Consider the following 27,197-nt stretch of genomic DNA (forward strand, 5'->3'; position numbering starts at 1 on the left):
TAATGCTCCTCTAATTACAGTGAGTTGCAGGGTTACTTCCTCCTAGAGTTTACCGTAGCGTAGCTCCATACCAATATCGAGTAACGACACCAAAGCTTATGGAACGTCGGAGAAGTTACAAAAGACTACAACTTTGTATGACTTTGGATTATGAACGTTCGTTGAATTGTAACATTGCAGATTATCGAAGTCAAAGAAGGGCAATGTCGGCTGAAACCGGAGTCTTGCTTTTGAAGGCATGAAAACAAATAGGCTATTATTGTCGCTGATTTTTTCGGGAGATGGCAGAGTAGGCTAGCTTGCTTGTGCTGTATGCACATAAAGCTACGTCTGTGCGTTCTCAAAGCACTTTATACGTGTAGCCTATGCAAGGTAAGATGTTTTTTATTATTATTTATTGAGGATTAATTCCTGTTAATTTTACTATATTATTTTGCGTATTATGTTACTAAACATATACTAGCCTGGTCGGTGGTGGAAAGTCATTGGCACGTTCAAATCTCTGTCTACCAGATAACTTCTCATAGAAATACAAGGCCTATTTTTCAGAATCTGGATTAAAAAAATACACAATATAAAAAAAAAGGATTGCTTTCTGTTATTGTTTGCGAATGACGGGAATGCCACAACAGCTTAATAATAGTCAAGTAATAAAACTCCTTAATTCCTCAATTAAAGTAAATCAAGTAGATAAGATGTTTTTCAGTATTTGTTTAACTTATCATGGACGGCGCTATTTCTTTGGCGCAGAGGTAGTCACTCGGCGTAAAATTGCATCCAGTTGTTACTTTGTTAGTGTCCCTTTGTCATGTAGACTGGGTTGGGAGCATCACTCATTCTTTATCGTGTGCTTCCATCAATCTCACGCTGGGCAATAAGCATCACAATGTAGCCAGAGAGGGTGAAGACACTAAATATTTAACGACATTGGAACACACATTAATAACTACCTGATAGTTCACAGGTCACTTCTTTTAGACAGCACACTAAGTAATTACTTTTGGCCAATAGCTGCACTTAGACTTAATAAATTGAATGCATCACATAGTTGTATTTATTTAAACATCCTTTGTTATGTGTTGCTCCTAAAAGGAAAAAAAAAAAACGTTTGAAGCATGGAGAAAACATTTGAAGAATGTAAAGAATGTTTTGAAATAAATGTTATTTGACTGAAGTTGCAAGTCAAGTAAAAGAAGGCTGGTTAATCTTTTTGCCTCATTTGTTTCAAAGTAGTCTGATATTTGTTATTCACTTTTGTCGTAGTTTATAAGCATTAAAACAACCTCTGACAGACTAACCTCTCAAACCAGTTATTAAACTATAAATGTCAATCTGAATGTCAGTTGTCCCTTTTTGGATTCTTGTAGAATAAACACATCTCCTTATATCCCATGGGCATCATTGTCTCTCCAGTGTGTCATACTGCATCCAAGGTTACCCTGCATGATTAAATGAGTCAAAAGGTTATTTTGATGTTGATGGGGATGATGTGTAAAGGCTCTGGTATCTAAAATGACTAATCAGGTTACTGTGGGTCCTGTGTGAGATCCTTTGGACGTGTCCAGGCAGGCGTGCTTCATTGCTCGCCTGGCTTGAGCCTTGAAGGTAGTGTCTTTTTGATGCTGGTGATGATTGACGGCTGTAATGTTGACACTAACATATGTGAGCGATGAGTGTATTGGTGGGCGAATTTGCTCATGGGATAGACTAGTTGGTCTGCCGGAATACACAAAGGTAATTTCTTTGGTTGGCGTCAACACTGGAGGGAAACTGTAGCTCTTCCCTTTACTCCCCAGTTGGAGTGCTGGTAGATATTGCTTTGGGTGAAGCTGTTCAGAATAGTAAAGCCCTTCTGCATGCTTTTTCCTACCATACAGTAATGGAGCAGTGTCAATGAGCGCTTGTTGAACTGGAGTGTGTTTCGCTAAGGACCCAGGCCTCGTCTTAAGTCAGGCTGCCATTGTTAGGCGCCTGGCGAGCTGAGTGACTCGCGTCCCAGAGTCTGCTGATAACAGTCAGATAACAGGACGTCAGTCAGTCTGGACGGAGGCGCAGATCAGACCCAGCGGTCACGCCATGCTCCCTGGCTCTATTCAGTTCAAGTGAAGGGTCTGACTTGATCATGCCTGCTCACTGACCCATAAAGTACTGATAAGCTCTTTCTCCAGCAGTCCGTCCCGACAATATGATCATTGTGCCCGTGGCCCATGACAGTGTACTGAGTGTTAGGAAAATCTCTGGTAGTCTAGCCTACCCCTCCTTTGGCACTCCTTTTCTTTCTTCCCGAACGTATCATGTTTAAACGCTTTCGCACTTAACAAAGCCGGCACCCCAATAGAATATGTTTGTTGAAGCTTTTTGGATGGTGGAGCAACGTGTTGTAATTATGTTTCCTTATTTGTTCTGTATATTAGTATTACGTAGAGGGGGTTTCATATATTTCTTTTTAAACCTCTTTTTTACTTTGACTGAATTGCTACCACTTATCTATAGAGGCTGTTGAATCTAAATTGTTTACCGAAAGTCATCCGCAATAGGTAATTTTCTGATGTTTATATTCTGTCAAACAGCTTTAGTGCCCCAATGTTAGGTTCAATGTAAATAATTTCCTACCCATCATACTAACGTAAATTGTTTTGACTTGGAACAGATTGTTCATTCTCGCCCTTAAACATTATCCAAGTCATTATTTCCACATTACATGATATGAGATCCACTTCTGTCGGAGCAGATATGCTGGCCTCCAGAACAGATCCGTTCTGCTGCAGCTTTTTCAGAGCACCATCAAGGGTATAATTTGCCCAGAGAGGCCTGAGCGTTTCAGAAAGCATAGGCGAGAGAGGAGGAAGGGAAAATAGGCCTTGGCAATCTTTTCTCTGTGCACAATAATTTGGCTGTCAGAAACAGCTGGCAGTATAGGCTGAAGCTGTATGAGAGAGGAAGAAGAAGGGAAGAGCTTGCCTTGATGGGGTGGGGGGTGGGGAGAGAGAGAGAGAGTCCTGTCTGGCCTGGCCTATGGGAGGATCTGGTTACACACTCTGTCATTTACAGACAGGAGACTCAGGGCTTCAAGTCTGAGCAGGAGTCTGGGTCTGGCTCAGACGTGGTGGTATAGGTGGCTCTGTCTGAAAGCAGCCTGAGAGAGAGAGACACGGGTGTGTGACACTGTATGCAGGCGTTAGGGGTGTATCCCTGTGTGTTTGAATGTGCGTGTCTGAGAGGGAGGGTAGGGGAGACGGGAGAGAGTGACAGAGAGAGAGAGAGAGAGAGAGAGAGAGAGAGAGAGAGAGAGGGGGAGGGAGGGAGAGGGGGGAGGGGAGAGGGGACGGACTTGGCAGACACTCCAGAGAAGGAGCAGCAATCTCTTTAAGGACCCATCAGCTGCGAGGCTGGCGCTCCTGACCGCGCGTGTGGCCGAGTGCTGACATGCCAGTAAGTTTGAGCTTTTAGTTTTCTGTCCGGATTAGCGGCGCACCTGGCCAGGCCGGAGGAGCACATCACGCGGACCGCTTTGCCCATTTCACCCTGTTTGTTCACCGCTTTTTTTTTTTCTGGATGGGGCTCTCTGTCGGCATGTTATTTTTAGTGGAAATCCTTGAGCCTTTAATAATCATAAGCCTTGTGCAGACGAAGCGTATCAGGATGAGTGTAGCCCAGTCGTCTGGGACCTGGAGGGTTCTGCAGCCTTTGCTCTGTGCTAGACAGGATGTTAGACAGAGAGTGACTGTGACCCAGCCAGACTTGGGTCTTAATAGTGTCTTTGAGTGTGATCCGATGCTACTGGGTAGCTCACTTTTGGTGGCTCTCCAGCCGGCTATTGATTTCAGCTTCTATTCTCTGTTCTAATGTGGGTGAAAGGCGAATAAGGAAAAGACTGGAGTCTGCTGCCTGCGCAGACTAGAGCAGACCTAGATCCGCAGTGTTGCTGGCTCCTCTGTCTCTCTCGCCCTCTCTCTTTCTCTCGCTCTCTCACCCATTACGAGGAGACTGCACTGGAGACAGTCTGCAATACACATTTTATGAGCGAGTCACTCGCTTCAGCGCTCTGATCGCTCAGCTGTTAGGGGGAAAGTTATGGCTGTTTGAGCTCTGCTTCTCCGTGTAGAATACTAATAGAATTAAAAGGTTGTAATTGTATGGAGGCAATTCCCCAAATGTGCAGTGACCTCTGATCTCTTGTTTTCTGTGGTTGTTTTGTTTATGCCTGTCTTCGGACAGTTATATATCAGTTTTTGTTGGTGTCATAAGCGATATTTTCTATGGCTATTTAATGCTTGTAATAATCCATTGAGAAGGCAGTCAAAGAAAATGACAGGCTATTTGTTTGCGATATGTAAATACTTAGAAAATGACATTGGTTTGTGAAGAGCCATGCAACCCAAAATGTTTTCCAGGATTCTGTTTGCAGCATAACATTACTCTCTCTAATATGAAACATGTGTTTGTGTGCTGTACTGCAGTTCCATTAGGACATTCTTCCCTTTTACCACAAAAAGCATCTCAAAATGTATGTTGTTTTTAACTCTCCAAACCCTGGCTTTGTCAGGAACAGCCAGCTCATATCACCTGAGACATTGCTGAACCTTTATAAATAGTCTCTTGAACGTCACTGTCACATCATCTCTGCTCAGTATGACATTGTGTTCCTAGATGATTCAACGTATTAACCGGAGACAAGATAATGGCGCTGAACGTTGCCACGTTGGTGCGCCCCAATGCATCATGGTCAGCATGGGATGAGATCCAGCCGATCAACAACAACAATGTTCTGTCAGCTGTCCTCTGTAGTTGAAGAACCAATTAAATGGGAATGCGTACCACTCCCACAGAATTCCCTGTATACATCAGGAAACCCAGGTCATAAAACCTCTATTGACAGCAGGGTGCGACTGAGAAGGTCCAGCTGCGGTCATGCTGAGTGTAAGGGACTCAGGCCAGCGTGGGAAGACTTAGGCTGACATGGAGACCCATGAGGATGGGCTGGGGGCGAGAGGGGTGATCTTGTTAAGCCATTCTCAACCACAAAGCTCACTTTCTGCCAAAGAACGTATAATCAATACAAACTGATTGCTATTCCCCAGGCCTAGTGATGTTGCCTATGATTCTTCTTGTGGCTAGAATCCTGGCCTTTTAGAGTGTTTCTATTTTTCCTCGTAATCCACGCTGTATCTTTAGAATGTTGTCTCTGAATGAAGTGTGACCAAACAGGTCCAACAGTGTGAGGGAAAACCAGTACCCAGTCTGTGAGATACTAATCAAGTCGGTCCTCAAAGAGCCGTGTCACTCCTGCACAGTGAACTTTGTCAGACGGTCATTTGGAGGGAAACTGTTTGTGCATTCCACTTTCTGCAAACATTTCTGAAGGTCATGAAGACCGTGTTTGACTTGGCCTGTGTTCCGTGTTGCGATAGTGGTCCAACAATGAACATAGCAGTGCTATGGCGACCGCTACTGGGTTAAGTCTAGTATCGCCTTGTTTCAAGTGTCTTCACAACGCTATTACTGTTTTGTTAGCACAAAGCGCATACTTTGTTTGATTGTTCTGGAATTCAGTCAGTCTTTGAGACATTAGTACATCTGAGTGCCGTGGCGCTGGAGCTGTCTTTATTTTTCCTTATTTGTGCTTATGTCCTACCTGTGTATAGTGTCAGAGGTTGAGGCTGAATGTGACCGTTCCAGTTGGAGGTGGCATTCGATGGTGTCATATTGCTCATAGGGATCGTTCTTCCATCTCCTTCCTCCAAATGTGATTTCAGAGTAAACATGATTCTGACCACATCAGTAGTTGCTGCCAACGTTATCCCGGTGCATCATGGGTCGTCTGACAGAAAACCAAACTGCATTCTAGTGAAGAATGGATCATCTGATACTGAGGTGAAATAAAAAAAATTCAAGCCTATTCCTTATCTGGAGGGTCTCTGTACATTTCTCTAGCCAGACTGATGGAAAAAGTTTAGCTAAAAGAAAATCTATTGCTTCTAGGCTAATTACATAGTGTGTGTTTTAGAAAGGACCCTGTCCAAAACATTGGAACCAAACCTGATGTTTGGTTGATATTGCTTTTGTTCCCTTCATGTTAGACCTCATTCTCCACATACTTTCAATGTTTTAGCACCACCCAGAATTTTTTTGGTCAAAGTTCCATTCTTGAACTTCTTTGGCTGTCTTAGTCGCTTGCATGAGCCATATTTGTGGTAGTGAATGGACTCCCCAAAAAACCCACAGTCATGTGCCTCAAAAAGTGTCCTTAAAGAAACTCTACAGCCATCTCATGTCTTTGTGTGCTTACAGGCATGTCAATATAAAAACCAGCAACAGTGCTTGTTCACTAGAGAAGAGCATTATGTTAATTATCAGGTAAACAACACTGTCAGTTGAGTTTATACGCCTTCTGGGTCAGGGGTCTGGGGTCAAAAGCACTGTGTGCATACGCTACGCATTTAAATGCAGTTGTTTTCTCCACAGTTCTTGTAGTTTAAATAAACTCTTAGTGGTTAAGCCCCCCAAAGATGTTCAGGTATGCAACTTTAACAAAAAGATGTGGGTGACACTAAAAGTATTTGAAAATTTGGTCTAAATTGCACACAAAAAATGTCTCTCTAAGCAAGATGGGACTGTCAGTACTGTGAGTTTGCAAACAAAGGGCTATTTAAATAAGATTCCATTCTTTACACTGTACGAGAGGCAACTATGAGTGAGGTACTGTAGAGTGGCCCGGGCGTGGCTAAAATGGGCCAAATGGGGCGTTAGATTCCATAGGAGGGTCCTGGGGCCACGGAGGCCTGCCTAGGGGCTTTTCATTTTCTCTTTTTAATCTCCCATTTGATGAGGCCCTCGGCAAGGGCGGATTTACATAGGTTAATGAGTGTTGTCTTCCAATGAACTGGGTTGTGATTATGGCAACCGCCCAGTTGTTTGCTGTCTTTCATGAGTGTAATGATTTAGCAGGCAAGGGTTGTTTTCAGGCCCCAAATTATTTTGACTGTCTTACTGATTGACTGTTTTCATAGAAGGATGACATGTACTTGTAAGTGTAATGTCCCTAAATGGAAGTGCAAACTGCTGCCTGAATATGAAAGTTGAAAACAATATAACAAAAGCTACACCCAAGCCTTTTTTTACAGTCTGGTTTATAGAAGTGGTCCTTGCTCTTGATTTTAACCACTACACTTACACTTGCCAGGGGCATTTCTTCGCTGTTCTTTTGTTCAGTTGAATGCAAGGGAATTCTTTTCCCTGCGCTCCATATACTATCATAAAAACACACATCTGTGGTTGCACATTTGTCCCCATGTGAATAGGATGGGATTATTTTCTATTTGTGTCTGGCATTCTGCATGTCACAACCAGTCTAATGCTGCAACTTGTTGTGCAGTTTTGGTCCACATTCTCCCATACAGCCATTCAATTTATTGTTGCTGCTGCTATCAAGAAACGATCAAAGTGTTTCTGTACAAACTCAGAATTGAAGCGTTTCTCGTTAGCGTAATGTCTGATGTGCTTGGTACAGATAGTGTTGCTGCCATCAGGAAGGCTGTTCTCTGCTCCTATCTAGAACCCAGGCTATACTCTATTCTCACTCGTAAGATTTACCAAATAGGTTGTATAAACATCCACATGACATAAACAATGCAAACCTATGTCTGTGTTGCTTTGTTTACTCCGATTTACTTGGCCGTTTGGCCGCTGGCAAAGACTGGCCATCTGAATGAGGTGGTCTGATTGGATGGGCAGCGCTAGTCGGCTGTGTGAAGGTGATCCGAGTATTCAGAGGGATGCTTTCACCCCCACCGCCGTCTGTGTCCCACCCACATCCAGCTCGGAGCGATCCATCTGCGCGTCCCTGTTGTCACGCTCTTGTCTGAGCACGATGATGACACGTGAGGGGAGATGATGGGCCCCGGAGCATGCCAAGACTGGGGCAGCTCATCCCAGCCTCTCCCTCAGCCTGGCTCCCCTGGTGCTGGGGCTATTTGTGCCATGGTAACTCTGCCAGCCAAGCTCAGACACAGATTCCACCTCCTGTCTCCCTGCTCGGCAGCCTGATGACTCAGCACCTCCTGTAGGGCTCCCAGCCCAATCTCAAGCAGCAATTCATACGCAAAACATACACTGGGTCTGGGAAGACTGCCGTTCTCATAGATAAAATGTATTATACACAGCTGCACCAGTCCTTACCTGAGCACATTGCTGACAATTGTAACCTATGTGACAAGTACACACTGACTATTTACTCTGTGTCCATGCATGGTCGGGTGAAAAAGGATTAATCAATCCAAATATCTGCCTTGCACACAGGGACTCAACAGTCAATGCCGAAAAACGCTCATTGTAATGCAAATGCAGGCCTACGGTTTTAAAAAGGAGCAGGGAATCGTTTCATGCTAATCACCTCGAGCATTCCCACTGAGGTACTTTTCAAGAAGGCCCCAGCTGCAGGATAAGAGAGACAAGGATTTCAGGAAACCAGATAATTTTTTCCAAACTGCCTCCGACTACAGCGTGGCCTTGTCTATGTTTGGTTCCTCTCAGTCCTCAGACAACATCTCAGCAAAGCCCCCTTTCAGCCAGCAACTCCCCCTTCCAATCCCATGCTTATGTTCTTTACAGGGCGATCTGTATTTGATCCTCCCCCAACCCCCTTTACGACTCCCTTGGCCAACTGTATTACAGTGATGCTGGACACTAGCCCAAGATAAACAGAATATGGCAACCAAGAAGAACTGCCTGGCCTCCCTCCCTGAGAATGCGCCTGAAACTGTGTAGGCAGGGGGAGCCCTGCTCTGGCAGGACATCGGCTCGGTGAAACACACGGCTGCCTGAAAATTCCGATCTGGAGCATATAAGCACAGTACTGCCGTGAATCTCCAGTCAAGTCACCTATGTGCTCTGCTCAATGTTTTCCGCACATGCTACCGGCCTGGTTTGTCCCTCTCTCAAGGGCCAGTCGGATGCCTCCAGTCAGGAGGGAGTGTGCCGATCGACTGGCCCTTCTGTTCGGTCTGGCTCTGCCTTGGCCGCCCCGGTCGGTTATTCTACATGGGGATTATGCGTCAGGTGCCATCTCAAGTTGGCGATCGTGTTCTGCCTTCTGATATGCTTCAAACATTAGGCTAAGAAATCAGGTGGCAACCTTCTCTTAACGTGACGGCGGACAGTGATTCATAAAACGCTCAGAAGAGGGTCCTTATGTGACGTGCAAGAGACTGAAGAACTCCATTCGGTTGAAGGCTGGAGATTGAGCAGATTAAGTGGGCAGATAATGAAGGCAGTATATTGATCTGTCAGGGATGGATATTAAGGTCCTGAAGGGCGGCTTCCTGCTGGCTGTTTGGACAATTCCTGTCATTTTATGCTCTTCCTAGCTCCTGCAGCAAAATGCCACTGGCTTTTCCAAAGATTCAACGAATCTGGAGGTAATAAGCAGGATTTACAGACTGCTCTTTAACAGGATGTTCTGGAAAACTTTGACATTTTGGGAATGTTGCAGTCATTCCTTTGGACTTTAAACTTGACCAAACCCTAACCAAACAATACAGCCCACCTTAACCAACCCATCTCTGTCCTGTCCTCATTTTGGGTGGCCCCCTGTCCTCCAGCCCCCCCTTCTCCATCACTGCCCTCATGTTGCCCCCTGGCCATCCCTATGTGCCCCTCCCGCCCCCGCTCTACCCGGTACAGGAGCCGCTGATTATCTCTCAAGGCAGCCTCTGTTTTGTGCTCTGATTAAAGGAGCAGCATGTGGTCTGTGTGCGAGCGGGGCCATGCAGACGCCATCGGGGTAACGCTAACACTATGTGCTTAATCATTTATGTCTGGGAGCAGGCACAAAGGCTTTGGGGAAACACACTGGGGTATTTATCAGGGAGCAGACACACACACTGCCAGGATAACGGTCAGCCCAGGCTTAGTATGTCATAAACCCCCAGGGGTGGGGTGGGTGGGGGGGCGGTTAGGTGGCAGAATTGGAAGGTGTTTTTCTGCCAACAACATACAAATGTTATCCATGTGTACTGGGATCATTTGGAAAAACCAACCTTCAGCGGGCTGCAGACGTGTTGCTGTAACACATGACGCCGCTTGACTGACTGGTGCAGCCGGAAGCCGACAGGCATGAAGGAGCACTTTATTGCTTATGAGCCTAACAACACAGTATGGAAGGTTTGTCGATGACCTCTTCATTTGCTACATTATTATTTGGGCTTCCACTTGGGTGCACCCGGCGCTGCTCTCCTTTTCCTCGTCCTCCCGTCTATCTGCTGTCTCTCACTGCGTGTCTTAGCCAATAGGAGCACACCAGTCTCCCCAATGCTTGCCACTCAGTGCCTTGTTGCCAGGACAACAGGAAGGCATGAGACCCACTTTACTTGAGCATTTTCAACTTGCTGTTGACTCTTTAGCAGAGACAACGAAAGGACTCTTTTTTTATTTTATTTTTTCCCCGTAAAATGTCCCTGTGCTCTTAAGTCCCCTGCACGCCTTTCCCTCTCAGTCTGCCTGCTTTTCTCCTGCCACAGCGTTGCCTGTCAGTCAATTTGGTGGATGAAACAAAGAAATGTGTACAGATGCTGCTTGTCGCTGCCAGTATTTTAAGGACTCTTCTGAACGTGGGTTGACAGCTGTCATGCATATCCATATACATTACACACAGTTCCAATATGGACACATGCTTTGCTAAATGACATGTAAATGTGATGGCCGACTAATTGCCTCAACCCATCTCTGCATTTTCTAGGTCTACAATGTTAAATGGCGACATGTTTCTGCTGGTCTTCATAGTTCTGGTTTTACCCTCTTCCACTGTGCAAGGTGAGATAATGCTTCTTCTTTTTTTTGCATTGTAATATCAGAAAATATATATATCTGCAGTAATAGTGTAATGATGGTGTCACACATTAATACTTACCAACCAGTATTTCTATTGGCAGTGATGTTAGCGTATTGACCCTCCCACCACACGGGGAACAAATCCCATGTGGAGAACCTTCTTAAATAGCCCTCTGGTCGCATGATAATCCATCTGAAATCTCCCTCCGCCTGGAATGTCCCGTCCTGCAAAGCAATCATTAGTTTAGACGATGTTATGAGACTGACAACCGATTCCATGCTATTGGAACAGAGAGCAGTCCCCTCTCCAGATGTCCTTGCACACCTGAACCTGATTTAGATTCATGGTGATCTGTCTGAGACAGGGTGAGTTCACTTTTAGATAAGGTGAGATCACTTCTTGAAAACCAGTTGGAGATGGGCAATTTCATCAGGGTGATGGTGTGACTGAATTGCACCGTGAACAGAAAGGAACAAAAACGTGTCTGTTCTCATAAATAAATGGGGGTGCTTTGGTGTCTTTAAATGAACCCCATCCAGCAGGTCCACATACACAGCCCTGAATCCACGTAGGGAGTGTCGCTGTTTCGGTCAAGGGTGTGCTTCTCCTCACCTTCTCTCTCTCTCCCGCTGTCTCACAGCGTTTTTTAACAACTGCAGTGACAAGCTCTCAGACAGAGCTCTGGAGAACTGATGCTTTCTCGCCATCACTGTCTGGCTGGCTGGGGAAAGAGACCTGTTATTCTCCATCAGCTAGTGTAGTGTAGCCTCTAGCTGCTAACCTTCATTATCAGGATGACCGAGGTTGAATATAGAAACTGCTGCACAGGCCCCAACCACGTCATTCACACACCCCAACGGGTGCTTTGTGCCTGCGTTGCCTTTGTCAGCGACGTTTAAATTTGTTTCTTTTCATTAATAGCCACCGAGTGTGATGGGATATTGGGAGTTTTGTCTCTTTTGAGGTTTACCGAGACGCTCTGTTCCTCTGACTCTTTCCCGGGCAGATTATGGCCTCTCCGGTGACTACGAGTGCCTGTGTGACGTGCCGCCGTGCGGGGCTGGAGACCGGTGTTTTGGCCAGCAGTGCTACTCCACCCTCTCAGTCCAGAACAACATGTCTGTCCAGCAGAAGGGATGCATTGTGGGCGGTGGCGAGGAATCTATAAGTTGCGGAAGCCCCCAATCCCCTAACCTGATGGTGGAATGCTGCCACGGCGACCTTTGTAACATGAATGTGACATTAGCCGAGATGGGTGCGTGATGCTCCTAGACTTGCATTTTGACCTTCTCCACTTAAGCAATGTGTCACTAACATTTACACCACTGATACTTACCAACCACATTACCACTAATGACACATTTTCACGTTGTGTTCATTTGTGTGAAAGCCATTTGGGCATAAGGGAACATGTGCATAAACAAAATATAACCAGATTCATTATATTTATCAAAACTCAGTCAGTTATTTCACAGAGGGCCAACAGTCTGCTGGCTTTATTTCCTTTCAATTTGTGTTCAATTTAAGGCCCAGACAGCCAGGTGTGCGGAGTTCCTCACTAACGAACGACCCTAATTTCTCAGTCGGGTACAGGGGAGTGTTGAAAGCACGCAGAGCGCTCTTCCCTCCGCAGAATGAGCTCGACACCCCCGAGTCGAAATGAACGAGAATCACAAGCGTCGGTCTGGTCTCCTTGTTGTTTTGACCAGGTGAGGAAGGGGAACGTGCCTCGCGCGTCAACGAGTGCGTGTGCGAGGGTCCGCCATGCGAGGGCGCGCAGCGCTGCACGGGCCAGCGGTGTTTCTCCTCCATGACTGTGGCTGAGAACGGGGCGGCGGTTGGCCAGAAGGGCTGCCTTCAGGACGACGACCAGGGGCAGGCTGCCTGCTCCGCCCCTCCCTCCTCCAGCCACATAGTCCAGTGTTGCCAAGGGCACCTGTGTAACATGAACGTCAGCATGGACGCCCCAGCGAAAGGTTAAATGCACCCCCCAAATGTTTCATCCTCTTTACCTCACTGGGTCTCCAACTCGCTTATTTTAGTTTTTTAGAGTTAAACTATAACAGATTTAATTTAATTGAGTTTGTATCATAGAGGTGATAATGTTTATTGTATATGTTGCAAAAGAACCCCAACTCTGTGGCTTGTTCAAGGGTCAACCTTCCCCAATTCCTAATGCAAAACATGACCCGCATCTTCACCCAATAACTCCTGTCTTCCTGCTCCCTGTCCAGAGGAGAAAGCGAAGTTTGCCGGTGAGCACGAGTGTGTGTGTGAGGGTCGGTCTTGTGCCAGCGGGCAGCGCTGCATGGGGCAGCACTGCTTCTCCAGTCTGACGGTCAGCGACGGGGCCCTGGTCTACCAGAAGGGCTGCTTCAAGGTGTACGAGCAGAGCAGGTTGACCTGCAAGACGCCGCCCACCCGGGACCAGATCGTGGAGTGCTGCCAAGGCCATCTGTGTAACATGAACATCACAGTGGAGCTGCCCGTCATGGGTAAATAAATACCATCCTCAATGTGTGTCCACTAGCGCCCTATTGCCTATTTAATGCACACCTGTAAAACGAACTCCTGAACTGTAGGGGACAGGTTGTCACTGTGCACGCACGAGAAGGCCTCACATTCACATTTGTTCATTCAGGGATCTGTGTTCTAATGGGAGGTTAATGTGATGCGCATTTGCATTCCAACCCAGGTGGTCAATGCCATAAAAACAAAGCGACAGTCTGGGCCGTATGATCTTCTGCGGACTGCGGTTTGTGTTTTCTTTACCGAGGCAGGTGCTCTTTTGATAAGCCAGTGGTGACGCGTCATGGTGGTTGTCTTTGGGATGGGCATTTCTGCACCGTTCATTCAATAACCACGCTGTTCTAGATTAGCCTCATTGTCAAACCCCATGTGAACAATAGTCTGGGTTTTCTCTTTTATTCGGACCGTCCGCCACAGTTAGTTCTGCTGGTTTTCTTTTTTGAAAGTCTTAGGACGCGCCGTCTACTTGGCCATTCTCCAGCGAGGACGCGACGCTGCGGCCCGTGAAATTGTCTCCCTCAGTGGTTTGCTGCATGGTCCTATGTCTGTCAGGTCGATTCTCAGTCCCATATGGCAGTTCCACCTTAGGCACCCTCGCAGCAGAGCAGGGAACAGTAAGAGAAAACAGACACACGTTTGCATATTGTTTAGTCACAGTCTGCTTCCTTCTGTGCCCGCTCGGAAATTGTCAGCGCGGTCTGTCGCAGACTTGTAGGGCAAAGCCTCCTGGGAATGGAGAAAGACAGTCTGCCTCCCAATCTGCACCCTATTCCCTACATGGTTCACTACTTATCACTAAGGAATAGGGTCCCATTTTAGGATGCAGTCTGATTGTGCTGCATAGCTGTGGTCACCTATCTCCAATAGAAAAAGCAAGGGCTGGAATTAATAATAAAATTGGTGCTAAAAGCAAATTATTCAAGTAATAAAAAAGCATTATTTCCTTAATATATTGTAAAGGAGAGAGACAGGATGGCCAGTGATTGGGACCTTGGAGGGCCTTTATTAACAAAGTGACAAGAAATAATGAAAAGGAAAACTTAAACTCTGGGTCAGGGTAGTGCATCCTTCTGTTCTTCCACTCCCTGCTGCACTGAGCTGCTTCCCTGGTGGCCCTTTTGGAGGCAGGTGTGCCTCATCAAGAGGGTGGCAGTCGAGCTGTGTTCTAGGGTCCCATGTTTTACAGTCCCGGGCCAGGTGGTTCTCCCTGGGGCTCAACGCTGATATACAAAAATGTGTACTTTTTAAAACACTCATTAAAACTAGTGAGTGACATTTCCTTTGTATTTGTAAGCAGCTATTCATCAGTCATCATGTTAGCAGAACACGACCTTCAATATTGAATACCATGTGTGTCACTTAACTCTTTATACACCCTGTAAAATTCATCATAACCTAATTTCATCTGTAGCCAGATAAACAGCTTTCTTTCCTTAATTATTTTGAGGACCATAGAACATTATCCTGGTGGGACTTTAATATGATTATTCAATGTGGTTATTTAGTCAGTTTATTCACATAAAGATATTTTAATTTCATTTCTGGTAAAATAATTATATTTACAGATGCAGGTGTCTAACCATGCTGAGCAAACGGATTAATGAAACGTTACTGACACATCCAGTTTACATCAAACCTGTCAAGTAAAAAAATATATAGACTTTAGACTTTATGGACACATTCAATAATCCCTCTCTAAAATCATTGTCCTTTTTTTCTTTTTTGTACCATATGTTGAGCTAGGTTAGCTTCTTCATATTCTGTTACTCCAGACTTCTGTCTGGAGTAGGGGGAGTTCAGGAGCATGGTCAGTACTGAGGGCTCTGCAGTCTTCTCCCTTCAGGGGTGTTTGGAGTGCGGTGGTCGTATCAAACGTTGGAAGTGCTGGTGGTGTCAGCGGCTGGTCCACCCGTGGCTATCTGCTGCAGTGTGTTTTACCTCAGCCTCCCTGCCTGCCTGTGTCTGTCTGTCTATTAAATCTAATACAACCCTAATGTCTGTCCCTCAGCGCCAGAAACCAGTGTCCTCAGTTTGTGTGGCCTGGGCAGGACAGACAGGGGGTGCAGGGGGGAGGAGCGAACAGCGAATGTGTTCTTTAACATGCCTTGTTAGCATCGCCTCACCTTGAAAGATGCCTACCGAAGCTGGGGGATTTTGTGAATGCTGTGTTTGACCCCGGGCAGCTGGGATCCCTGTTCACCTGGCTGAGCCAAATGACAGATGGACCTGGCTGCAGATGTCTTATTCATAGTCCAAACATACTACTGAAAGGTTTGGGGTTCTTTGGGATGAACCTGAACATATTTCCTGTCCTCACAGCAGGCGATATGCCCAACTACAGCGTCACCACCCTGGCCATTGTCATTGTGGCTCCGGTCATCGTGCTCATCGTCCTCTCGGGTGTTGCCATCCTGGTGTTCAGACGGATCCATCAGAACCACATGGAGAGGCTGACGGCCCGGGAAGCTGAATACGGCACCATTGATGGACTCATTGCTTCCAACGTGGGGGAAAGCACACTGGCAGTGAGTAGGACAGAATCACACTGTCATAAAACCCAACCGGCACCCATGTTCTTCAAGAATCCTAAAGCAGGACTTTTCTACTGTTAGGTCCATAGTAATATGTTATGTTAATTTGTTGTGATTAGCACCAAAACACCTTAAAGGTGATCTTAAAGTTAAAACAAACTCTGTTCAGTGCTGTTAGAATCCATGCAGTCCCGCTCTGTTCATTGGTTAGAATCCATCCAGTCCAGCACTGCAAAAAACCTCTACGGACCCTCAAACAATGTTCAGCTAAAAGAGCATTAGTGTGCATGCTAGACTGGAGTGTGTGTGCTAGGTAGCATGCCATCCATTTCCCTGGGCGTGTTGTAGGCCTTCCTAACTGTAATGACATTTTTCCCCTTGATTTTAGTAAATATTTATTTTACTACTTTGATAAAAAATCTTGCATATTGTTTTACTCAAGCATATTAAAACCATGTGTTTTACATATTCACTCGATTTAGAGAAAATTGCCTCTTAGTTTTTTTGAATCTTTGCTAATTAATTGAAATAATGGGGTCATCAGTATTTGGTTGATTATCTTCAGCAGTTTACCCACCACAAGACCCAGACAGTCACATGTATTTTTAATTTAAAACATTAAGGAAACCAGAACAGTTCAGCGTGACGAGTCCTATTGATAACGCAGTGCTGGGGGTGCTAGAATTGCTGAGGTTGGATCTATATCAGGCTATTTTCAAAGCCCATCAGAGCACTTGGCAACGGAAACCCCAAATATGCTGCGGCTGAAAGTTTGTTTCAGTATAATTAAAAAGTGCTTGGCAGCAGCCAAAGTGAAGTTATTAGGAACAGTAGTGGCAGGGAAAAAAAGGCTGCCTTTTCCCTAAAACGCATGTGGCCCTCCTTCTGTAGCCCTGGGCGCCTGCCGTGATTATGATTATGGTAATGCTGTGCCTGAGCCCCCTCCGCTCCTCTGTCCTCCACCTCGATCCACAGTCCAGATCTACCCTCCCACAAAACTCCACCAAATGAGTTAGCACTTGGATTTATGGCTTTTTTTAAGCACTCCTGTCCTTTTCCAAATTGCTTCCACCCAGCTGTTGTTTTATGCATGCAGCATCTATTTTTCATTTTTTTTGCCCGTTTTAGTTCTGTACTTGTTTGTTTTTCTCTGCCATGTTTGAAGGAGTTTCTGAATACTGCCCCCTAGTGTCCGCCATGACATTCTGCAGAGGCCTGGAGAGGAGATAAAAATAAAAGGCTTTGCAGCATTGCGCCTGTTTCCAGTCTGGGTCTGGGATTAGATCAAATCTCCCCCTCAACTCACTAATCACCAGAGACTACTGCTGTTTCCCCAGCAGGGAGCCCTTTATTTGACAGGCAGGCAGACACAGGCAGACGCAGACACAGGCAGACACAGGCAGACACAGACACAGGCAGACACAGACACAGGCAGACACAGACACAGGCATACACAGACACAGGCGGGCGGACACAGGCAGGCGGGCGGACACAGGCAGACGGGCATAAACACAAACTGATGGGCAAATAGAGACTGACACACACAGACGAGGGGACAGAGACGGGCAGGCAGGCGGGCGGGCATATAGATGGGCAGGCAGATGGCCAGCGGGCAGACAGACGGGTGGGCGGACAGACAGACAGATGGGACAGACAGACTGACTGACAGTCAGATAGTCAGATGGGCAGACAGACACAGACAGACTGGGAAACAGACACAGGCAGATAGACGGGCGGACAGACAGAGACTGGCAGACACACCGGCAGACATACGGAAGGACAGACAGACAGGCGTAGAGACAGAGCGTTTTTACACTATGATTGGTTTATGTAGATAACGGGTGGTGGATGGTGGGCAGGTGGGCGGGGACGGAGTTGGGCGGGCGGGGACGGAGTTGGGCGGGCGGGGACGGAGTTGGGCTGGGGGGGACAGAGAGGGGTTGGCGGGCGTTTGTAGACTGAGAGGGGTGGGCAGGTGGGCGGGCGTTGACGGAGTGGGGTGGGCGTTGACGGAGTGGGGCGTGGCCGGGGCGTGGCCGGGCAGTGACGGGGCGTGGCCGGGCGGTGACTGAGTGGGGTGGGGGTTGGCGGGGACGAAGGGCGGGTGGGGCAGGTCAATGACAGAGTGGGGCGGATGCGCATGCATACAGACTGACACACACTGATACACAGACACACACTGATGTTGCCACAGCCTGTCCACACCCAGGAAGAGAGACCTACAACCCTCACAGTAGAGCATTGAGGACTGAACACGCTCCACTTAGCCTAGGCCTCTTTAAAGAGGGAGGGGGGCTTTGTTTGCTCCTATCCGAATCCCAGGTGCTCTGTTTTCTTGAGTCTTTGTCTGGGCCGCCTACTTCTATGGGGATTACAGGCTGATCCAGTTCTCCTGGATGTGGTTTATTTATTGTCTGTCCCTCTCCTCTCTCTCAGGACTTGCTGGATCATTCTTGTACATCGGGAAGTGGCTCCGGACTCCCCTTCCTTGTTCAGAGGACTGTAGCCCGACAAATCACATTGAACGAGTGTGTGGGTCAGTATCCACAGCATGTCCTGTCTTTGTCAAATGGCTCAGGTGTATGTATAGGCCCTGTATCTCTTTCAAAATGGGTTTTGGTGTGAAATTCAACTTGAAGTCATCTTAAATTGTAACCCCTTGGGCTCAGAGATTTGTGTTGCAAAGCAGATCTAGTGCTGTTCTCTGACCCTGAGAGTTTTCATAGGTGTTCTTGAGTTCTTTTTTATTTGGAACTGTTCTTAGTTGTCATCAAGGGCGTCTGAGACACTGAACTCCCCAAATCCTGCATTGCACCAATTTGTTTTGATGTAATGTCAAATAGGGATATATATGAAGTTAATTGGATTAGTTTGTGCAAAAAGTTTAAGTTGAGTAAGATAACTAAAATGGTCTTTAACACTTTGTTGTAAAACCAGTTAATGCTGGGTTTATTTATTTTGTAGTTGAATGATTGTGTTGACATTTTGTATTTGATCAATCCAACTCATAATTTGGTATTTGGTTCCTAACCTGTAAGTGCTATTCTGGCCAGTCCTTTTCACATGATCCTATTCATGATGATTTTAAAATGCACACCTGACCCAGGCCATATTAAGAATGACTGCTGTGCCCTTACGGATCCCCATGATCTCCTCTGCTGCAGGGAAAGGCCGGTATGGGGAGGTGTGGCGTGGCCAGTGGCAGGGAGAGAGTGTGGCTGTGAAGATCTTCTCTTCCAGGGATGAAAAGTCCTGGTTCAGAGAGACTGAGATCTACAACACCGTGCTGCTGAGACACGAGAACATCCTGGGTACGCACCTCACCACACTGGGCAGTGCAGGCCAGACTGGCAGGACCGCTTCGCTGTGGCCAAATCCTAACTCATGTTTAGTTTCAGCACCAGTCTTACTGACTGTTTTGGGTCGCATCTTAATAATAAAACAATTAATTTGCCATTGTTTTTGAAAAACAACAGTTCCCTGCTTTCAACTGTGTTCACAAGCTGATTTGTTTTATTGAATGTCGTTTTCCAGGAACAGAGCACATTTAAACACATTTCTATAGAAGGGCCAGTTTAACCAAGCTGGCTAATTTTGACTTTCATTTTGTCCGCAGGCTTCATCGCCTCTGACATGACTTCCCGGAATTCAAGCACACAGCTGTGGCTCATCACCCACTTCCATGAGATGGGCTCCCTGTACGACTACCTGCAGCTGAGTACCCTGGACACCGCGGGCTGTCTCCGCATGGCCTTATCCATTGCCAGTGGCCTGGCACATCTCCACGTGGAGATCTTTGGCACACAGGGCAAGCCGGCCATCGCCCACAGAGACCTAAAGAGCAAAAACATTCTGGTCAACAAGAATGGCCAGTGCTGCATTGCTGATCTGGGTAAGTGCGCAGCATTATATGCGTTCAAAAGTCTGTGAGAGTGGTCTCAAACACGTTGACCCACGTGAAGAAATTTGAATGGCTTGGGGCAAATGCATATGACGAAAGCTTGCCGCAATCAGCAACTCCCTTTAATCCGTAGGGAGATGTTTTGATGAAATGGCCAGTTAAATATGTTGAAATTAGGGCAAGGCGAAAAAAGTGGTGAAACAAATTTAAAGTTTCAAAAAAGCTTTTAAATAAATAAGGTTTTTGTTCACATTTTAAGTTGATTGTGATGAAAAACAATATCTATCCATGTTTTTCAACTCTTCGGTGGAAAGAACATTCTGAATTCTATTTTTTGAGGTATGACAAGAGATGGTAAAAGCTTTTTTGCCAATATGCCAGCGAATACTCCAACCCTTTTCCTTCAATTTCCTCTTTTTGTTTAGAAAAAGCAATGCAGCAGTCTCTTAACCAGAAATGTATTAAGGAGCCTTTTTAAGCCCCATGTCTGACAGTCACAATGTTCTCTGTGCTAAGTAAGGATAAGTGGGAACTATTTCAGGTAGCTCTCTCCATCTTCTGATACTATTTGAGAAATATACTAAAAGAAGGAATTTCATTGCATTAAGTTGTTTATACACCTTGTTCTTCTCATAAACAATATGTTGATGTTTTTTTGATGGGACAAAATGTTTACGTTATTATAAAAATAGGTTTATTTTTTATAACCACACTCTGCCATCTGGTTGTTGTGCAGTTGTTATTTTGTTCAAAACATCCATATGAGTCTGTTCTCTAGTTTCTCTGTATGATTATGGTTATTTCTACTTGGACATGCTAGACAACCAATTTTTTCCCTGTTACAGGCTGTCATTCTTCTTAGATCAAAGACTGCCTTGATATGCACTGTTATGTCGATGTCACTTAACATTTAGATTTTCAAGGCCTGTTTTAAGGGGTCAAACATTTAGTCTTGTGGAAAATGGCCTTAATGGAAATCGTAATCGATTTATGGCAAATAGCAGTAGATTACCAAACGCTTAGACCATGGAATGGATGCATAAATGTTACATTTTGAGAGTTTGAACGTTTCAAAACATGCAAATATACAAAAAATATTATAATTGTGTTCAGCTACAGTTGAGGTTGGTTGCACCACTGTGGACAATTATGAAGTGAAGAACCTCTCCAAAAACTACATTAATGCTCGCTGAATCATGACAACTTGACTTGATACAGATCAGTTTTTCTGGGCCAGAGATACTGAAACTGTGATGTACTGTGTTTTTAATGCTGAACATTTACAGCAGCCAAATAGGGTGGCTTGAGATTCATTCTGATTTACTAGACTGATTAATGTAAACCGATGCAAAGCAAGGCCATGGACATGGACTGTAGGCGCAGAGCAGCACCTGTCTCTCGGCATTTGCAGTCTGTGAGAACAGAGGTAGGCATGCCGTTAGTCTCTGGATACCGGCTCGCCCTCTATTGTTCCCTTCTTTATGACCGCCTCAATCGGTCCTGATGGCAGGTAGCTATGCAGGGGAGGGGCTGTCTCTGGAATATTCTGGGTTTTGCTAGCTTTTCTCTGGGCGCACTGTCCATGGGACCTCTGACACCAGATGCTGGAGCTGGCACACTGCCATACATACATACAGTACTTAAGTTGCAAAAATAATTAAAATCTATATTCCCTCTAAATACTAAGAAGCGGTTGAAGTGTAAATAAAAAGGTGAACTAAAATAGTTGGGACGCTGTGTAAAATAAAAACAAAAACAGAATGCAATGATGTGCAAATCATTTATCCTAATATTTACTTGAGAATGAGAAATAGAAATGTTATAGTTTAAAGGAAAAAAAACATGCCCATTTTGAATTTGATGCCAGCAACACGCTTCAAAAAGGTTGGGTCATGGTCATGTTTACCACTGTGTTCCATCACCTTTTTTAACAATACTATGTAAGCGTTTGGGAACTGAGGAAACTAATTGCTGTAGTTTTGAAAGTGAAATGTTTTCCCATTCTTAGTTGATATAGGGTTGCAGCTGCTCAACAGTTTTTTTCGTATTTTTCATTTCATAATGCGCCAAATGTTTTCAATGGGTTACAGGTCTGGATTGCAGGCAGGCCAGTTTAACACCTGGATTCTTACTACGGAGCCATGCTGTTGTAATATGTGCACAATGGGGTTTGGCATTGTCTTGCAGAAATAAGCAAGGCCTTCCCAGAAAAAGACGTCATCTAGATGGCAGCATATGGTGCCTTCACAGATGTGCAAGTCACCCATGCCATGTGCACTAATGCACCCCCATATCATCACATATGCTGGCTTTGAAATGTGTGCTGATGACAAGCCAGATGGTCCCTCATTTTTAGTCTGGAGGACGTGGCGTCCATGATTCCCCCCCCCCCAAAAAATCACATTTTGATTTATCAGACCACAGGACAGTTTTTCACTTTGCCTCAGTCCATCTTAAATGGGCTTGTGCCCAGAGAAGGTGGTGACAGTTCTGGATCTTGTTAATATCTGGTTTCTACTTTGCATTGTAGAGTTTTAACTTGTGTTTGTGGATGCAGTGACATATTGTGTTCACTGACAATGGTTTTCAGGTGTTCCTGGGCCCATGCAGTGATTTCCACTAGAGAATTGTGTCTGGTTTTAATGCAGTGTCTTCTAAGGGCCCGAAGATCACGGCCATCCAGTATTGGTTTTCATCAATGTCCCTTACATTGAGAGATTTCTGCGGATTCTCTGAATCTTGTAATGATATTATGTACCATAGATGATGAGATCCCCAAACTCTTTGCAATTTTATGTTGAGAAACATTATTCTTAAATTGTTGTACTTTTTCCCCGCACAGTCTTTAACAGAGTGGTGAACCCCTCCCCATCCTCACTTCTGACAGACCCAAACTGGAATGATATTTTAATATCCAATCATGTTACTGACCTGTTGCCCATTGACCTAATGTGTTGTGTGATATTGCACCAGGTTTAGTTTTTCTAGAATTACACAACTTTTTCAGTCTTTTGTTGCCTCTGTCCCAACTTTTTTCAAACATGTTGCTGGCATCAAATTCAAAGTGGGCATATATTTTTCAAGAAACAAAATATCTCCGTTTCAACATTTTATATTTTGTCTTTGTACTATTGTCTATTAAATATAGGGTTTTAATTATTTGCACATCCTGTTTCTATTTACATGTTATGCAGCGTCCCAACCTTTTTGGAAACAGGGTTGTATTTATCACATTTTATATTTTTGGCGTTAGGATTTAGAGTATATACTCAAAAGATTATAATACTTATAATAATCAGTAAATATATATGAATGGTTAATCATTGCTGAACATTTTGAAATGTAAGGAACAAAATAATGTTTTAACAGGGCTCGTTAACAGGGCTCGTTATTCATATGGAAATACCCACCCTCCACAACTTGTCAGGATAAAAAAGTAATCCAAGAAGTGTAACACAGTGTCATCTATTAGCATTTTTATTATGTAACATGTCACTTGTAGATACAAAACCCATACTGAATTCAAACCAAAAACTACCAGGGTTTCACCCTTCAAAAGAACACTTTCATTGTTCAGAATTAAGTGTGTGGGCGCAGGATGAATATGGTAAATAAAGTTCTGTGTAAACATTCCTAAAGCGGGTTAGAATTAATCCCAGCCATGCTGCATTTATGGCCTCAATAAATGATTTCAAAACTGTCTTTTAGTATAATTACCTAGGTTGTTTATCATTTTCACATAATTTGACCCCTTCCAAATTGCCTAGTACATTTCTGTGGCCTCAGACCTAACTCTGTGTATAACTTCATCTTTGTATTATCTACCATGGATGACAGCCTGTAAAAAAGCACTAGATGAGCTGTTCTCTCTCTGTCGATTGCAGTTCACATTAATTCCTGTCCGGGCACTCATGTTAGCTCCCCACACCTGTCCAAATCTGAGGGGTTGGGTTGAAGGTGGAAGCCAAATCTTGTTTGAACCATCTGTGCCATCTGAGAAATATTGCCTTTTCCTCATTGTATTTTGAGTCCTTTTTGAAATATTTTTTATGTGTGCTATTTGTATAACAGAAGCTTGTTTTTTGGGTGTTCTAGGTCTTGCTGTGATGCATTTTCAGGACACAAATGAGTTAGACGTGGGCAACAACCCTAAGGTAGGCACCAAGCGCTACATGGCCCCAGAGGTCCTGGACGACTCCATCCAGATGGACTGTTTTGAGTCATTCAAGCGAGTGGATATCTGGGCCTTTGGCCTGGTCCTGTGGGAGATTGCCAGGAGGACGGTCAGCAACGGTCAGTACAAGACAGATCATCTGCATACCAAATGGCACCTTATTTGCTGTGCAGTGCACTACTTTTGATTGGGGCTGTACTTTACAGTGTAGGGTATAAAATGCCGTTTGAGACATGGTGTCTGTATATTCACTTACTCCTTTAACCTCAACCATATAAAACAGAGCTCTAAAACCAACTTCTATATACTCCACCATCAAGAACAGAGCTCTATAACCAACTTCTATATCCTCCACCATCGAGAACAGCGCTCTATAACCAACTTCTGTGTCCTCTACCATTTCACATCAGACCTCTCCAGCCCAATCTTTAATCTATTCACTACCTTAGAAAAGGGCTCCTCCACCTACCTCTCAATCTGTCGTGCAGGTTTTCCCTCCAAACCTACAAGTCTAGCACACCAGATTCAAAGAAATTAATAAATACCTTTAAACTGAATCAGACACAGCCTGTGGATTTGTATTAAGATGAATGACTCATTTGAGCCGGACCATTGTGGGGTGCTTTTTGCCCCTGCCCTGCTAATGGGCTTCCCTATAGTGACTTATGGACCTGGCTCATTTCTTATGAGCAGTGCTGAGTGGCCAGGCCTTGATCACAAAATGTTTACTGTTCAGACATTTCTCCTTCTAACTCTAGTTTTTTAATAGAAAACCTGATCTAGAAAATTGCATATTTTAATGTGATGAAAGCAATAAGCATATTGTTTATTATCTGTCTTTTGCCTACCTGTTGACACATGCATGTCTGTATGGAAATATTACTTGGCATTCCTTTCAGGGGTGTAAAATAATTTGGTGTCCAGTAGCCTTCTTGAAATTGATTTCACCACTTCAGACGGATGGCTTTGCAGAAAGCCATTAGCAGTCTAAATCGAAGCTGCCTTATCACAAAACTGCATTGACTGCTGTAAGAAGTAGCCAATAATATAAATACGTACTTTGACGGAGTCTTAAGATCCTAGTGTCCTATTCATTAAATGGTGAATGTGACTTTAAACAAGTGACAAAAACAAGCCAACCCTGTCTGTCTGTGTTAAAGTCTGGGACCAGTGGTGCTGGCGTCTTATCTGAAATGGATCCTGCTTTCTCCACTCTCAGTTAAATGGCTTTATGGTTATTTATAGTAGAGCCTGGCTGACAGCCACACGAGCGATTGGTTAATGTAGGACATTGCTACCTGACTTTCCTCATGGCTTTCCACCAGGCATACAGTTGCAATGGTAGCAACCACAAAACCCAAGTAGCTTTTTTTATCTGTATAACTGCTGTTCCGCTTACTGTTTGAAATTGATGGTGACGGTGAGATCTTATGATGTCTGTGTGCTGCGTGTTCCCTATACCAGGAATTGTAGAGGACTACAAGCCTCCCTTCCATGATGTGGTGCCCAGTGACCCCAGCTTCGAGGACATGAAGAAGGTGGTCTGTGTGGACCAGCAGAGACCCAACATCCCCAACCGTTGGTTCTCCGACCCAGTGAGTACAAAGCCGGAGACAACTAACATAGAGAATGCCACTGTGTTGTCAGGAGAAAAGCACTGGCTGCAATAAAATGTCTATTAAGATGCTGTGCAGAATGCTGCAGTGCCTGCTGGGTTGTCTGTCCTCATCAGAAAGTTTCCTGTCTCTTTTGTAAACAGTGTGTCAGCCACTCACCTCGTCTGCTCAGCTCCATTGAACACGTTCTAATAGGGCCTGATTGACAGTTGAAATCTCAGTGCTGATAATTCTAGCATTGAAGAATAATTGCTGTACCCTTTCCATTGCTGGTTGTCGCTGTGAAGGCTGAACTGTATTTTACTCATAAATGTAATTTTCTTGTGTAAATTAGTGTTCATGTAATCACGTTCTTTTTTTCTACAGGAACAGTTTGGAAATAGCTGGAGTTCAACAGATTTATTTGATTTTCTTCTCCTTTTTCAGACATTAACGTCCATCGCAAAACTTATGAAGGAGTGCTGGTACCAGAATCCATCAGCCAGATTAACGGCACTACGCATCAAAAAGACTCTGACAAAAATCGACAACTCCCTGGACAAATTGAAAGCAGACTGTTGAGCTTCTTACTCGTTGGTGCTGAGGAAGAGGAGACCTAAAGGCCTTTAAAGACTTCCAGCAGACACCCAGTAATAAAGGGACTGGTTGGACTCAGTGCTCTTATAGTGGCACATTGTATTTATTTTAAACAAGGGTGGGACACATTTTGGCATCCAAAGATGGCTTACAGGGCATTCAAAAGAATGCCAATGGTTTTGAATATTAGGTGACTATCCCTTTCAAGACATAGGAATATTTAACTAATAGTCACCTTCTTCAAGGAAGAAACTGTTACCTGGGCATTTGAATTCTGTATATCGCTTTAGAGTTACCGATTTCTTTGGGTTGAGATATGTCTGAACATACAATATTGGCTGTCCTTTATCGCTTATTGCACTAGCAGTGTTTGCATTCCTCACTTGCACTGTTGTGAATGCATTTGGAAGAAAAAAAATCTTGCCAAAAATGTTTTGTTCTATAATCCACACAAATTCCATATCTTCCTCACTGTTTTTCAGTTATCAGAATGTGGAAAAAATTTAAGTTTGACTTTCACTGCATCTCTCACCTACAATAATGTTAGAACAGTTCTTTCAGTATTTCATCCAAACTGTAATTTATTTAGCTAACTTACTGAATTGTAGAATTGTACTGCTGACAGTTATAGACACTATTTTCTTCTGAGATGTTGTCTAACGTATCCAGTCGCAGAAACTTTGTATATCATCATACATTTTACATTATGTACCTGTTTGTTTCATCAGCTTAATTGAGACATGCTGAAAGAGCAAATAAAATATTTCATAGAGGACGCTGAACTCCATTCATACAGGAGCAGAACATATGCCTGTAGGCCTAAAGTTATATTGTCTTAATGCGTGCATTGTCAAAGTAATTGAAGTCCAACTTCAGCCTTTTTTATTTCTTTAATATTTTATATTAAGTAGTGATTTCTATTAATTAAATAGAAAAGAAAATGTAGATGCTATCTGTCTCATCTGTCACAGTCACAACAGGAACCTGTTTTGTGATGATTGTCACTAATTATCCACCTCTTATCCACAGTTGGAAGATTCCC

The 27,197-nt window shown here is 44.5% G+C and overlaps 1 protein-coding gene across 6 annotated transcripts; it reads left to right on the plus strand.

Annotated features, from left to right (window-relative positions):
- On the plus strand, positions 1 to 26,931 carry LOC105022431 (activin receptor type-1). Of its 6 annotated transcripts, none has more exons than XM_010890807.5 (12): positions 1 to 372; positions 10,736 to 10,809; positions 11,835 to 12,083; positions 12,538 to 12,804; positions 13,063 to 13,323; positions 15,677 to 15,882; positions 18,325 to 18,424; positions 19,053 to 19,199; positions 19,505 to 19,780; positions 23,885 to 24,082; positions 25,428 to 25,558; positions 26,006 to 26,931. In XM_010890807.5, the coding sequence occupies exons 2-12, from the start codon at positions 10,743 to 10,745 to the stop codon at positions 26,138 to 26,140; spliced, it is 2,037 nt and encodes a 678-aa protein (XP_010889109.2). In that variant the 5' UTR covers positions 1 to 372; positions 10,736 to 10,742; the 3' UTR covers positions 26,141 to 26,931. The 6 variants fall into 6 exon arrangements, with proteins under 6 accessions (XP_010889109.2, XP_010889111.2, XP_010889110.2 ...); XM_010890808.4 differs by lacking the exon at positions 1 to 372 and adding an exon at positions 3,318 to 3,432; XM_034286792.1 differs by lacking the exon at positions 1 to 372 and adding an exon at positions 9,988 to 10,161.
- The last annotated feature ends 266 nt before the right edge of the window (positions 26,932 to 27,197 follow it).

Source organism: Esox lucius, chromosome 16, assembly GCF_011004845.1.
Source record: "Esox lucius isolate fEsoLuc1 chromosome 16, fEsoLuc1.pri, whole genome shotgun sequence".
Lineage (NCBI taxonomy): Eukaryota > Metazoa > Chordata > Actinopteri > Esociformes > Esocidae > Esox > Esox lucius.

Coding starts and splice junctions, on each gene's coding strand:
- LOC105022431 (XM_034286792.1), top strand. CDS start 10,136: ATGAGCCTAACAACACAGTATGGAAG. Junction 12,084..12,537: donor TGTGACATTAGCCGAGATGG/GTGCGTGATGCT, acceptor TGTTTTGACCAG/GTGAGGAAGGGGAACGTGCC. Junction 19,200..19,504: donor GAGACACGAGAACATCCTGG/GTACGCACCTCA, acceptor TTTTGTCCGCAG/GCTTCATCGCCTCTGACATG.